We start from the raw sequence: 15642 nt of genomic DNA, 5'->3' as shown, positions 1-15642 counted from the left end.
ACAAACACACTCGCAGGGCGGCAATGGTAAGAATAATAACCAACAATTATGGCTTCCTCACTTTCTGCAGTTTTAATCCCACTGTTGCTATTTGTCCTCCACAACACAAACTAAGCAGAGGATGTACTTTCCCCTCTTGTTCTGAAAACATCTTTATCTATCGGTGGCTAATGTTCTCGCCCTGGAGGCAAAGCTGTGCGCCTGTCTACAATCAGCTAATCTGAGGAAAAATAGTCTTCTTGAGTGTGTCACAAATAAATTTAGAGAGAAAATATTGGAGCATGGAAACACAAAGACACTTAGAATTGATACCTGAAACACAAATATGAACTATACAGACAAACCACCTTGTTTTGAATTAGTTGGTGTGGCCATAGAAGGAAGATTGGTTCACTTCTTAGTATATGTGTACACACAAACATAAATATAAATAGGCTCAACGCACACTATGTAGCTTTGTGTCATTGCCAGGATTTATAAACACCCCGGTGTAAAATTATATGGTGTATAGCCTTGGCTTTCAACTTGGGGGTTGGGTTTTCCTAAGTGGACGTCAATAAATCTGAAGAGTCATGAGACGATTGACTGGATAGAGGGAAGAAGAAGAACTAACACCATTTTCTGCTTTACAAAATTGTATATTTGCATCACTACTTCTTCACTAATGTTTGTTTCTTTCTCAACTACAACTTATACGTGTAGACCACAGCACATGATGAGGGGTCTCTCTCAACGTGTCACATGATGTCAGATACAAAACTATATATATATATCTGTTTGTTGACTTTCAGGGACACCACACACAGACCCGTAGACACACACACACACACACACACGCCCAGGCCAGATGTCTTCGGCTAGTGTCAACTGCTTGGCTTGTCTTGTTTGTGATGGCCCAGGTGTCTGTGTTGTGCTGACCACCTGACCGGCTTGCTGTGCGCTCGCAGCTCCCGCCCACCCGAGGCCATCTGCTCCACTCATTAATTAGGAGACAGCCAGTTTCACCTGCACTGCCCGCATTTAGATCACAATAATTACCACACGCGCACACACACCGAGCCCACACACTAATACAGTAAACACGTAAGCTGTGCACAGATCCTGCTGCGGCACCAAGTCCACAGCACAGAAAGAGCCGCGTCACCTACGCCCAGACGACACAGACTAGACTAGATTAGACTGAGATGATGAAAAACGGTTTCAACATCTCCTGATTGACTATCTAGTTAACTTTGGCATTCACAAGAGGACAAAAAATATTGTGCCTTTGATAAGTTGATGAAACATTAGTCAAGATGTGCCTGAAATAGCAGCAATGAATCACAGAATAATAAGAAGCATATAAAGCAAACACCCAGTAAAGTATGTGTTTCTTCTAGTTTTCATTAAAACGCAGAGACTCTTCACTGACTTCCTGCTGGCCTGCTTGCTGCTGTCTCCTCAGAAGAAAACAGGTTCCTGCTTTAAAACTCCTGTGGTATGTTTCCTTTTGCATATAAAACAGAAGACATCCCATCCATGCACCTGTGGTAGATGGGAACTGAATAAACACTCTGCAGGCTTGGGTCATAATGAATGGCCTGCCTTTTAAGAGAGCTACTTAATGATGAAGTGGGGACATCTGCCTTAGCGGGCGGCTGGCCGGGCCCAGCTGAGCGATGGGGCGGTCAGCGTTTGGAAGGAGAGAGGCTGGGATGCTCGCTTGGTGGTGATGGAGGTATAATGTGCGGTGAGGCAGGGTGTCTGCACTGCGGTTTCACCCCTGCAACCTCCCATCCATTGTTCGAGACTATTATCAACTGTTCAATTATTCAGATGATATTTACCAGGGCCAATTATACAGGGCCGTGTCCTGCAGAGAAAATGGCCTGAGTGTTTTACTGTTGCACTCACAGGCAGAAGAGTGCGCTGCTGAGGCTGTTCAAGTGGGGGTAGAAACCTTTGGCTGGGCTTGTTTCTTCTCAGGGAGTGTCCCTTACAAGGGTCACTATAAATTATCCACCATGATTTCAGCTTTTTTAATCAGTTTGCAGTTGTGTTTAGTCCCTTTGGTTGCCATAGTATTCCTGTTTTAAACACTTCCTCTAGCTCACTCTTTAATGTTTCCACAAGTTGGTGTCACTACAGTAACCCAAACACTCAGCGCCCACCAGAAAGCACTGGTCTACAAGCTTCTTATTTTTTGTCACATAAGTGGACACTGGTGATGCACTATCATTGCAAAAGGCAGAGGGCTACTCTGGGGCACTGTGGAGTTCAGTTAAGGGTAAATGTCTCAATTTATCCCTTCAATTTATCCCTTTGCACCCATCACCTCCAGCCAGTCCAGGTGGACACCAAGTTCATGGAGACCAAAGATTTTGTGTCATCACTTTGTCTCAACATCACTTTGATGTGCAGCTCGGACTGGTGGGGCAAACAACTCCTGAAGTCTCCCTCCACCTCAGCTCTCTCATCACATTTGGTTCACTACTATAAACAGACCAAAGGCGTAAAGGAGGTAAATGTGTATATTGTTGTAAATAATTGTTATAATTTGATGCATATTATCTTAGAGCTCACTTTTTATGTGTTGGCAATGTCAGACACAGGGTAACACACAGTTTCCAGTGCAGTCTGCATGTCTGTATCTCTACATATTTCATAAGCAACAATTAAATAAGAAGAAATGTGATGTTTCACTTGCAGATAACTTATTGTTTTCCCTATATTCAATATCCTAAACCCCCTGAAATCAACTTCATGTGTAAAAGCATTAAATTGAAGTGGATATAACTGCAGAAAAAAATATAAATATTGCACAAAGGCCCTTTTAAAGAACACATACAGGTCCATGCATAACCTGGTTTCACCTTGACATTAACAGAGCTGCAAACACAACATTGACTAGAATGTCAGTTTAAACCAATTGAGACATTCCAGCTGTCTGAGCCTTTATATATAAAACACTTTTTATTTTTTAACAAATGTTCCGAGAGGCTACAAAAACCCTGTTGGTGCCATTTAAACACAGTTCACAACAAAAGCAGCAAACTAAATATGTTCTTCATGAAACGCTTTGCTTCACCACAGCCAGAGTTTGCAGGTTGTACTTACTTTGTGAAGGTCGAGGTCAAACTGAGGTAATTGTAGCGGTGATAATCCACACCGAATAGTTTGTGAAACAGGTTTTTATATCGTCTCAATCCTCATTATTTGGAGAGGAAAAAATAAAAGATAGTGCGGGGAACTATTCAGGTGTTATTCCTTTTTTGTTGTTGTTGTTGTTGCTTTGTTTATGAAATATTGAGAGGAAAGAGAGGCAAACGCCACAGTCTTGACACAAAAGAAAATGTTTAACTTTCCTTTGGAGGGGGGCTTCAAATGGGCTTTGACTTTCCAGGTATAATAAATTATGAGGTATTTCTCTTCTCAGTTATATCGAAGAAAGAAGAAATGAAATCAAAGTAAGGGCTCTTGGATCCTTAAGCACATCGATGTCTTTGGTTTTGCAGTCTGGTTTGTATTTGTCTTTAAAAGCAAACAGCTTCTTGTGTTGAAGGTGATGTGATAAAAAAAAAAAATCACAACTTGTCCCGGTCATGTAAATCCGCTCTCTTGCTCATTTTAACCATCCCAGATAGAGGAAATAAAATATAAAAAAAAAATACAGTATCAACTGCCAGAAAAAAAACGTCCTTTCTTGTGTGTTCGCTTTCAAGCAGGCAAAACTATGAACAGGTTTCTACTTTGTCCACAAATCCTCGCGTCTCCCATGTAAAAGCGCAAATGATTGAGATGCGGATCCTCTTGTTTGCAGGGTGCGTCTATTATTCCTCCTGTGACAACTTTAACCCCCTGTCCTTTAGTTCACAGTTCAGCCACAGTCCGTGGTGTCAGGAACAAGTCCTTATACATCCGCAGTGATTAATTCTGTTTCTTTTAAATGTTTTAAAAACACAGTTTCTTCACAGCCCGAGAACAGGCTGGTGTTAGTACCACGTTTCTCTGTACGGTCCTTCTCCTCCGCCGACGCGCCGATCCTCCGCCGATCTGTCTTCAGATGGTGTTGTAAAGAGATCCACTTCTCCCGCAGAAAACCAGTCAGCTGAGCATATTTTAACGCTTCTTTTCCCGTCGAGTCACAATTTCAGGGGGGGTTTCAGACTTGTTTTGTCTTCACTGATGAGCGGAGCAGAGCGGAGCTCACTGTACGCAGTAACCGCGGCTCTCTCCTCCTCCTCCTCTCTCTGTCCTCGCTGTAGCCTTCTGTCTGCGTTTAAACACCATCTGGAGCTCCTAACCTCTCCCTCTCTCTCTCTGTCTCTCCCTCCCTCTCTCCCTCCCTCTCTCGGGTACCATCAGAGGCAGAGCTGGCAGCTATGTACAGGAATCCTTTCTAAATTGAAGAAGATCCAAATTGTAGAGTACAAACCTCCATACTGGGGACAAAATTATTAAGATTGCGCGTTTGGATGCGAAGTTTGCTGCCCTACAATACATGCATGATCTCCTGTGGACCTTAATGGGTTACACTTTATAAAATGTCTATTCTTTTACAATAAAATGCACTGAAACACACCCAAATAATGTAAATAATGTGAATGTGTGGCGTGCACAGTGCAGCCCCAAAACTAAATATTTCAGACCTTGAACCGGTCCCATGAAAAAGCAATGAGAGCTGAGTGAGAGACAACTGTTTCTCTGTCCCGCTGTCTGCCCGTGGGGGCCGCTGTTTCCTCATATCAGGGCCACAAGGAGAGCAGGATTGAGTTCATAAGACTGCAGACTTTATTTACTTTATTCAGCACTTGGAAAAAACACACACTCACACTCACACACACAGAAGAACAGATTTCTGAGAACTGAATGAATGCAACAGAATATCTTTGTCTGCCATGTGAACACATGCCAGTAGATACTGCATAGCTTGTAAAGTGTATTATTTTTCTTTGTTTTTGTCATGTGTTGTCATCAATAGTGAGGTGGGTGGATTGAGGTGAAGATGAATAGACTAAATATGCTGTTATCATCGTCATTAATGCTCCATTTTTATTGCTCCGCGTGTATTGTGTTGCCTGTTTTAATTAGCACCTGATAATAAAGCATGGCGTTGTCCCGTATCTTCTATATCACCAACATTAATATTCCCATTTTATTATTATGGCATGTTTATATCTTATCAAACAGGCTGTTTCAATTGTTTATACCTTTCAGAGTGACTATGCGACATCTGTCCAATAACAATTATTTTATTTATCTTTTGATTATATTTTGGATTAATTGATTATAGACTCACATTTCTCTGCTTTTAATGTGTTTCTGTTATCGCTATTGTTGTTGTTACATATATATTTACTAGTTTGCCATTGTTTTTAATGTTGACATATTATTTCCTGTATTTTATTTTTTGTTGTCTCCATAACTTTTACATTTTAATATATATAGTTGGAGGCTTTGAATAAGCCCACTGGGTTTCTACCTCTCCCTGCATCATATATCATGTGCTGTCTTTGTCATGTTGTGTATTTTTAATCGTGGAAAAATTAAAACATAAAATATAAACACAAATATTAACCCCAGAGGCAACGGGACATCTTCAAACTGCTTACTTTGCCTGACCAAGCGTCCAAATCCTCAGGTTTTCAGACAAGCAGCATATCCTTACTCTTAAAATGTGGACTATTTATGACATCATGTCTTCACTAAAGTCCTAAACAATAAATTGATTATTAAAATTGTTGCAGAATAATTTTCTGTCAGTTAACTCTTTTATTAATTGACTAATCATTTCAGCCCTACTGTAGATGAGAAATAGATTTTTGGCTGACTTTGGTGCATTTACAGTAATGTTTATCGATGTGCAGGACCATGTCCCACATAATGAGACAGTGGGCCCCTGGGCACAGATATACACAAAAGGCCCCACCACCTCTCCTATACAGGAGCAAGACACACAGACTTTGTGGTGGTTTAGCCTCTTTTTTTTTGCATCTTTTTGTGGTTTTGTTTCTGTCTGAGGTCATTTTGTGTCTCTTTTGGTCGGTAACTTGAGTGACATTTTGCAGGTGGAGGCCATGGGCACCAGTGACAGCCCTGGGCCTGTGCCCAGTAGGCTCGTTCAGTGATCCATCCATGTGCACAACGGCTAAATAAATAAACAAATATTAGATAAGCAGAGAGACTTATATGGAGAGAGACCTAGAAAAGGTACATCTGTCTCCTACAGTGAGAATCCTCCACCTGTCCACACTGGTCTGTTACTCCCTTTGCCCCACCCACCTGCCCTCTCTCTCTCTCTCTGGCTGACACACACACACACACACACACACACACACACACACACACACATAGCCATAGAGGGGGACAGAAGACAAAGCTGACACCCTCCTGACCCCTCCTGCTGTGTCTACAGAACAAACAGAACCAGCTTGTAAAGTACACACAGACAGCTGCTCTGCCCCGACTCCAGTCTCACCAGCCTCGCCAGCCTCGAACACAAACGCTGCCTTCATATGGAGCCAGAAGGACTTGAAAAAAATACTCCAGTACTGATTAAATAATGTGAACAAGCATGCAGGGGGAAGCCCCAGTGCTCTATGATTGGAACGTAAGAGTTTCCCCTCACGGCCCATGAGAACTAGTCAACTTCAGGTTACTTGAGGTCCAGCGCCAGTGTTTTTGTTCACACCAGAAAATGCCAATTTCACTGTAAAGCTTGCTGCTGTAAACGTGGTCAAACGCCGTAAAATACATTAACATTACACACATAAACAGATGCACAGGCTATTACAAGCTGAGTCTGTCGGAGGCAGCGTGTGTGGAGTACCACAGTGGAAGTATGGTTGTCAAGGAGATGGATGAAGTGTTTATGAAACTCACTCTCTATATTTCTCTCAGAGTTATGGCCCTAGGTGGCTCGGTGCACATGCAACATTGTGTGTGTCTCCTTAGTATGTTACTGTAGGTGTCTTATTTGTTTCTTGTGCTGAATACTGAAAAGGGAAGAGGTGTGTGTGTGCATGTGTGTGTGTGTGGCCTTGAGTGACAGAAAGGTTGGCGAAGGGGGTTGCATCCAAAGAAAGGATTCCTGTCAAGGTGACAGCTCCAAGATTGACAGGATGCTATTCTCCTCGGGAACGGCGTCAGTCAACCTGTCAGCCTCCCTGTACGACAGCCTCTCACTCCTCTTAATTTGGCCTTTTGTTGAGCGGTCACTGGGTTAGCTCTGACACTCCATGTGGCCGGCCTGATAAACTGCACAATGAAACACGCGCACACAAGGTGGGAACTCGCTTGGATGAACTCTCCGCGCCATAATACTGTGACTGGAAGTTCCTTTGATGGCATTAATGACGAAAACAGCTTTGTCTCCCCCTTTTCTTTGTCTCCTCTATCTTCTCTAGCACCTCACAAACCCCCCCCACCCCCAACCTGCTGTGGACTCTGTTATGTTGACAGCATCTCCTGGATGGTTGAGTACTCACCGAGATACAACAACTAGGTTTGGTCATTGTGCTGGTATGGAAATGACTGTTTCCGTGTGTGAGTGTGTCAGCGTAAAAGCAAGAGAGAAGTTTGCAGCATTTCCTCCACTCACACATTGTAAATCCTTTCCTATAGTGGCAGTCACAGGCTAGTGTGTTGACAGGAGATAAGGCCCTGAGCCGACTGAAAGGAACGCTAGACCCATTGTGTTCCTGCACTCCTCTCTCTTCTCCTGTCCTGTCCATGCACATTCAACAGACCACACTCTTACAGGGATGCCATTAAAGTCATCATTCTAGGTTCCAGGCAGTCATGAAGTGGGAAAGAGTACATCTCACTTGGTCAAAACAGAAACAAAAGTAACTCATTTCTGATTGAAACGCTGATAAAAAATCATTGGTGTTGAGAAATCTTTCTGTCAGTCACATGTCACGTCCTCTCTGAATATAGGATTTGTAATTTAAACACTGTTTTCTCTGATAAGAGGATGTTGTTTTCTCACTTTGTATGTTAACATCTTTAATGTGTGTGCACGTCTCTCAAGCTGCTCCATAATGTTATGAAAGAGGATGAGACACAGAGAGAGAGCGTCTTTCTGTGATACGGCGTGGTGTAACGGATCATTGACCCACCCACTCAAGCACGTACGCTGGAATGCTGCTTTTACAAATTGCACCCATAGACCCCCTGACATTTTGTTTGCAATTGAGCAGCAAAGTGTCGGTTGTTTGAATCATACAAACATGATGTGCATTCAAAATTCAGTCCATACTCTTTGGAGGGAATAATGTCCTTTGAAATACTTGACTTCCGGGGCTGTTTTTCTACCACAGAACAACTCTAATAAGAGCACTACATAATATATTACTGTGGCTGCTCCGGGATATTTTTTTATTCCATACAATTTTTTTTAAATTTTTTTATACAGTTTATCATTATTATTGTTATTATTATATAATTTATTTTTGAAGTGCAAATACTGAAGCATTCCAAAAGCATTGCAATGCTTACATCACATCACTTTTCTTAAAAATTTAAAAGCTTTAAAGGGATAGTTCACCCCAAAATCAAAGTCACATATTTTTCATCCTGCCTGTAGGGCTATTTATCATTATAGATTATTTTGGTGTGAGTTGATGAGTATTGGAAATATCGGCCAGAGAGATGTCTGCCTTCTCTCCAATATAATGGAATTAGATGGCACTTGGCTTGTGATGCTCAAAGTCCCAAAAAATACATCTGACAAACTCAACAGCAATGTCTCCTTCCAGAAATCATGACCTGATTACTCAAGATAATCTACTGTACAAACCTTGTTGTGAGCAGTTTCATGTAGGAACTATTTTCTTTCTGCCAAACTACACCAACCAATCGTGTCACCGCGCAGAAGGAAGAGTGGATCTACTCATGGACGAGAGGCTTGTGCTCCTGACTGCACAAGTTGTAAGCGGTGTCCTCCTTGGCTGAGCTGTAACATTAGCTAGCTCAGTGGTGCTAGGTGAGCTAGCAGTAGATGCTAGCTTCCTTCTGCGCAGTAGTTTTTCCTTCAAGTGTAGTTTGACAGAAATCATGTTTCCATTACAGTTTTGCACAAAATAAATGCGATATTTCTAAAGTTTGGACAAAGTACATTTGCGACCTGCAGGTGTTTCCATTAAAAGGTTTTTTGCGTGTGAGCCGTAATTCTCATAAAATCTCGTCCCACAAGACTGCACTTTGCGGAAATAAGATGGACATTCCAAATCTCTTGTGAGCTGGAACAATCATCTCGGTTGCCACTGCTACTGTTGCAGTAGTCTACAACCGAAGATGAAGAGAGCAAGTGGTATTCCAAAGGCAAAGTCCTTGTGTGGCAGTGACGATGGATAAAGGATTTCTGGGAGAGGATCGTGAAAAAGGAATTAACAGAGTACTTGAATGTCCGGTGACTTATATTTGTGTAAAAAGTGTTTCCATTACACTTTCACGATATACTTCTGTATCGACACATCTGAAAAACCACCTCATGAGAGCATAAAAACTTTTTCTTAATATTTGAGTTTCTTCAAAATGTAGGCGTTTCCATTACCAGTGTTTTATTGCGATATTTAGGTTTTGTGCATTTCTAGGGTTAATGGAAACGCACTTAGAGAGACAAAAGTTCCTTCATGAAACTGCTCACAGCAAGTTCTGTGGATTATCTTGGCACTTTGAGCAACACAAGCCAAGTGAAGGCAGACATCTCTGCAGCCAATATCTCCAACAATCAGCAACTCACACTAAAGCAATCTAGACTGAGTAGTGCAGGTAAGAAGATAATATTTATTTTGGATTTTGGGGTGAATTGTCCCTTTAATTTCTGAGCCAGCAAAAACAGCAGACTATGTAAAATGAGGTTGAATTGCAGTGAGATGTTAGGTTACCTTACTTTTATTATGCATAGGCATTCATAGTCCTTCTGCCAACAACTAATCTGGAGACAAGGAGCAAGAAGTGTGAGATGCCACCAGTTATCTTTATCTACAGGAGGACTCCTGTGCGAGCATGTGGACTTTAGCTTCTACATGCATACAGGCACAGTAAGTGCATGCATATGTGTGTTTTCTTTGGCCACACTACCAGTCTGAGTAAGACCACAGGGTCACAGCTGACCAACAGAAGTGCAAACTGACAAAGGAGGAAATGACACCTGATCATATCAAGTGTTGACTCAAGAACAGGATATGCAGCCTGAGCCTGCGAGGGAAACGGACAGTAAAAAGTCCTCAGTATGCAGGTGAATACACCCTCATACACTCACATGAGAAAGTCACTGCTATATATGACTGTGTTTCCCAAGAGACAATATGTGTGTGTGCTTGCGTGAGTGCGCGTTTGTGTGTGTGCAGACAGTTGGTGGTGCTGGCACTGGAGATAGTGAGTCGAGGGGGATGAGGCACTGTATCAAGTTGTGAACATCTGTTCCTCATAGAAACCACAAAGCTGGTGCTGAGGAAACAGAGAGGATAACTTCTCTCTCCCTCTCTCTCTCTCTCTCTCTCTCTCTCTCTCTCTCTCACACACACACACACACACACACACACACACACCTCTCATCACCACCTTGCCTCTCCTCCCACACATACAGCACCTCTCACTTTTTTCTATCCCTGATTTACTCTGTTTTCCTCCCTCTTCTTGCATCAACATCAGTCTTTTCCCACATTTTTTGATGATCTCTGCCACATCTATTTGCCTGTATCTGCGTCAGGAATACAGTGATGCAATTATCAAGCAATGGATCAGAAGTTAAGCTGAAGTTACATTTTACATGTACAGTAAGGTTAGAACATTTTACCACTAAATGTAGTTTTTGCTCGGTCATTGTGTTTGTGATAACGTTGTTCATCAGCTTAAGTGCTGAGATATGATGACACAGAGAAACTGTAAGCAAAACAAGTTATTTAGAGGCAAATGAGGTGAGTCATTTACAGTATAAAAAAACTCCAGGCTGTCCTCATGCACTGTTCGTACATATACTTGCGAAAAGTAATGCACCACAATCTGTATATAACCCACGTAATAATGAACCAAAAACACATGGTTAGGATTAGGATTTATAATCTTACAGGACGCAAACACCGCTCTCCTGCATGAAGGTCGGTGTTTGTTTGACATATCCACCACCCCTCCTGCCTGCCCTTCTCGGACTTTCGCTACCTTAACTTTCATTCTTGTCCCACCGACACGGCCGACCACTGTTAAACTATAACGCCGACCGGCTGCATATCATGCCGACGTTAAAGGACAGCTTTTTTCGTCATTGGCTGACGCTGGAAGTCACCGCCCAAGCGCCAGATTTCAATGGCTTCGGAAAAACATCAGGTTGGTTGATGGGAGTAAAGATGGAGGTAGTCCACATAAGGCAGGTTGGGGTGGTGGATGGGTCACAAAACACAGGACTTTCCCCCAGGAGAGTGGTTGGCTGAACCATGTGAAACCAAGTCAACTTTTAGTATGGTAAGGTACATCGTCACCCAGCCTGTTCTCACTGCCTACTCATCAAATACTGCTTTGTTAGTGATGTCAGCATCAGACACCGACGCAGAGGCAACTTTCGCGGCGGTATCATTAGCACCCGGCGTGTCAGTTTTAGAGGCAGCGGCCAACAATCCAACTCATCCAATACCACTGCTTTGACAGTGGGCGTATGATAAGAAGGGAGGGGTGGTGAATGGATCTAACCAACTCTGGACTTTCACCCCGAAGTTTGCTGTTCAATTCCTGTGTGAACTGTAAGCCAAACCATGATGTTTTTTTACTAAACCTTTTGTTGCTTAAATCTAAGGAAATCAACCTAAAAACCTAAAAACATTTATTTTGAAAATGACTGCATGCCTGTAACAAGTGTAAATTGACATGCCATCCCAGAACGTCCAAAACAGATGCCGGAGGGTACCTAGTGTGTCATATCTTGAAGTGTAGGTCCACTGACAAAGTGAGGGTATTTGAGAATGGGATGAGAATGCGTTGTATCATCATGTTTCTTTTTGCAGACCAAGCCTGCTTTACATTACTTGCCAAAACCCAAAGACAGCCAACTATGTTTCTTTTCCTAAATGTAACTTATGTAATTTTATTTTTATGTTAAATACCTGCCTTAATTTGTGGGTGCACACAAACTTACACAACAGGTATTACAACTCCCAATTCACAAAATCAGATTTACAACTGTGTGACATTGTAATGAGCTTGAATTTTAAAAAAGATTGAGTTTAAAGATGAGAAGGATACTGGTATCAAAATAAACTCTTCAAGTCCATTTTAAGTGACTGATTGTGCAAACAGGTCTTCAGAGACCTGGTAATAATATTGTCGATATCAAGATGTGAAAGTAGCAAAGTTGTGTACTTATATAAAGGTTATGTTTTCTTTTGAGAGAAAACTGTGAAGAATAGCCTATTCATAGCTATAGAGGATTAGGATTGGCACAAAATTATGAAGTCTATGATACAGCAGACATGAGCCAAGGCTTTGTTAGGGATTCACTGCACCTTTTCCCTCAAAGTCCCTTGATTTAGTCCTTTCTCCTTTTCTTCCTCTCTCCATCTCTCTCATTGCCTTCCTCCCTCTATCTGGGCTTGCTGTGAGGGTGTGCTAGTGCTGGGTGGCAGTTCCTTATTGTAGAGTGTCTATATGAGTGTGCGTGTGTGCGTGTGTGTGTGTGTGTGCGCGCGCGCGTGTGTGTGTCTGTATGCTGTGTGAGGCTGATAAGACCCAGGGAGAAGAGCCAGCGTGCCGACATATTCTTGCCACCACGGTTATCGCCCGTCGCAGCTGTGCCTGAGCTCTGCGACATCTGCTCCCTCACAGGAAGCCTATGCTGCAGCTCACAACACCTCACACACACATGCACATGCACGAGCATGCACTTTACTACCGCTTCTTTTCCATACAGTGTGAACATATCGCTGGACACACAGACACTGTTACATCAGGTAAACTACTTGAGACAAAGAGCTGTGTTTACAGTTCACATTGACACATTTTGATTTCCTCAGTGTATGCATTTATATGTGTGTGTGTGTGAGAGAGAGAGAGAAAGAGAGAGAGAGAGAGAGAGAGAGAGAGAGAGAGAGAGAGAGAGAGAGAGAGAGAGAGAGATGAATGGGTTGGAGCACCGACACCAGAGTTCTACTGGGTTTTTATCACAGAATTACAGGGGGGATGCTTATGACTAAGCCTAATTATAGAGGCCTTATCGCGGCAACGTTCACAAAGCTCATTACTGCCAAGAGACGGCAGGCGCTGCAGGTAATTCACTATGTTGGGTATTAGTCCTTGCTCTGGCTTACAGTTTCTACATATTTAGAGTCTATAAAATTGGGCCTTTAATGTCTGATTCTTAATGCATCTCTCTCTCCTCGAACCCTTTGCTGAATTAAGTGAAGGTTTTCATTTTTACCTAAAGGCGCCACTTCAGTGTTTTCAGCGCTTTAAGAATCAATTACATTTTTTTCTTCTCTTCCCTTTTTCCTGGATCTCTTTCAAGTATCCTTCATCTGCCTGCAAAATACTAAAGTTTTAGCTCTGTCATTCACTGCGATGCACCCTCATGACCTGCATGTGTGTTATGGAGCTAGTGAAGCTGAACAGAGAAACTCAAGAAGCTAGTTCCCTGCAGCTGTATGGGAATGCCCAGAGGAAGACCCCCCACCCACCCAACGCTCTAAAAACCTCTTTCCCTTTCTTTGAGACAAATATGCTCCTCTGGGGTTTTTAACAATAATGACAAGTGTATTTGTGCTTGATGGCTTATATGAAGACCCTAATACATGACAATAAGAGGATTTTGTTGGGAAAAATTGCACTTGGTGACTGATTTAATCCTGGTCATGAGTCAATTTGATCTCTAAAGCGAGTTTGGGTTATAGACAAAATACAGTAAACAAACCTTAGATCATTTTACATAGAATCATAAACTCATTTAGTTGGTAATGTTTGATGCTATTCTAACCTTGAAACCTTTGCTTCAATCATCACGTAACAGGACTACTCACAAGATGAGGAAACCTCAAATTGCCCTTACAGCATGCGGCGCTAAGTCAACACAAACTGATTATCCGTCAATCACTCCAACTTAATGAGCACAACTGACAGCTGCGGGACCCTCAATCACTCATCACGGTAACACACTGCCAAAAGATTTCATGAAACAGGTCCCTATAAGATGACAAGCTCCTACCTTCGCTACATCTGTAGTAGCTGCTGGTTGCCAGGTTCAGATCAAGGCTTCCGGGCTGGAGTCTGTGAGCGGTGTGTTTATCCCGCAGCTCTCTGTGGCTGATCAGTGTGACCGTCGGGACACGTGGAGCAAACGCCAGAGCAGAAGAAGCCCTGGCTTTGAGGTTGGCCTTCTTCTGGAGCTCCAAATGGACCTCGGCGGACATGTTCGGACCTTCAAATCACTCAACTTTCCACTGGCAGGTCTGTAGGTCCAAGCAGTGTAGCAAAAACAATAAGTGCTGATAATCTCTATAGGATCAAAATGCTACAAGGCTTTTCTGCTGGAACTTCTCTTCCATATGTCCTTGAGGTTTCGCATGTTCTTGCTCATAATACTCCACTTTGCTTTCAGTAGATCATTACTTGACCCACTGAACTGCCATGCAAGGACAAGGACGTAGCTGTTGTTAAAGCTCCAAACAGAGAAAAGGGAGAAACAGCCAGAGGTTGCTTTCTCTTCTTCCTTTCACCTCCTCACCAAAGACTTTGATCCTTGTTGTGTCATTGCTGGATTCCTCTGGTATTTTTCACGACTTCATACAACTATGCATTACAACCATGCATGTTAGTTGGACGTCAACACACATGAGTAACAGTCTTTGTCTTCAGCTCCAAGTCTGTTTTGTTGTCTCCTTTAGATGTACTTGGCACATCTTGTGTATCAATCTACCTTTCTTTCGTCTTTTCCATTCATCTGGTTCTCTCTTTGTTCCCCTCCCGCAGAGTGTGTGTGTGTGTGTGTGTGTGTTTGTGTGTGTGAGAGAGTGTGTGTAAGTCAGTGGCAGGTCAGCTTGTCTCGTGGCTCTGGCTGAGGGGCTGCACTCTCATCTGAACCCTCCTCCTGCTCTGCCTGCCACTGCAGCTCAAAAGAGAAGTGTGTGTTAGTATCTTACAGTTTGTGCGCGTGTTCCTGCATGTTGCAGGGCTGCAGCCCCTGGGGAGGCCAGGCAGCAGAGCTGGCTGTGGTGATAGCAGCAGACAGCAGCAGGCAGCAGGACCTGGGCCTCCGTCTGGGCTTCCTCTGTCAGGAACCAGCTGTGTCTGCGGCCAGCGGCCACTCCTTCCCTCCTTGCATCTGCAGTTCCCTCCTTACCAGAGTCCTTTGCTTCTGTGTACCTTGCTCAATGACCATGGTGACACTTTCTGTTGTCCACATTCCACAATTCATCCTTTTTGTCCATCTATCTGCTCAACTCATCTCTCCTAACGTCAAACTAGACCTTTTCTACCGTGTTGTCTTATTTTTTTAAGCTTCTGGTCTTCGATAGCATGCATCTGTTCTTTTCTTGTCTTGATTTGCCATATTTTGTGTGCATGATAGTTCACAGTAAAATGCAACAGGAAGTACAACCAAGGGTGTCATCATTCAAAGAATACTTCACCCCCCAAAGGACCATTTGTAAATCAGTTACTCAAACTGTTTTATGTTGA

At 42.8% G+C, this 15642-nt stretch overlaps 1 protein-coding gene across 5 annotated transcripts in view; it reads right to left on the bottom strand.

The window, feature by feature from the left end:
• Positions 1 to 15250, bottom strand: part of cbfa2t3 (CBFA2/RUNX1 partner transcriptional co-repressor 3) — a 47644-nt gene extending 32394 nt beyond the window's left edge. For 3 of the 5 annotated variants that reach the window (XM_049598887.1, XM_049598896.1, XM_049598907.1), the window contains exon 1: positions 14171 to 15250. In XM_049598887.1, the coding sequence (XP_049454844.1) occupies positions 14171 to 14375 (205 nt within the window). In that variant the 5' untranslated portion in view covers positions 14376 to 15250. Of the gene's footprint in view, positions 1 to 3096; positions 4244 to 14170 lie in introns of those variants that run through there. The other 2 variants (XM_049598878.1, XM_049598916.1) reach the window with 2 other exon arrangements.
• Between the last annotated feature and the right edge of the window lie 392 nt (positions 15251 to 15642).

Source organism: Epinephelus fuscoguttatus, linkage group LG2 (genome assembly GCF_011397635.1).
Source record: "Epinephelus fuscoguttatus linkage group LG2, E.fuscoguttatus.final_Chr_v1".
In the NCBI taxonomy this organism is placed as follows: domain Eukaryota; kingdom Metazoa; phylum Chordata; class Actinopteri; order Perciformes; family Serranidae; genus Epinephelus; species Epinephelus fuscoguttatus.
The sequence above is the reverse complement of the archived record's forward strand: the minus strand, read 5'-3'. Positions and strand labels throughout refer to the sequence as shown.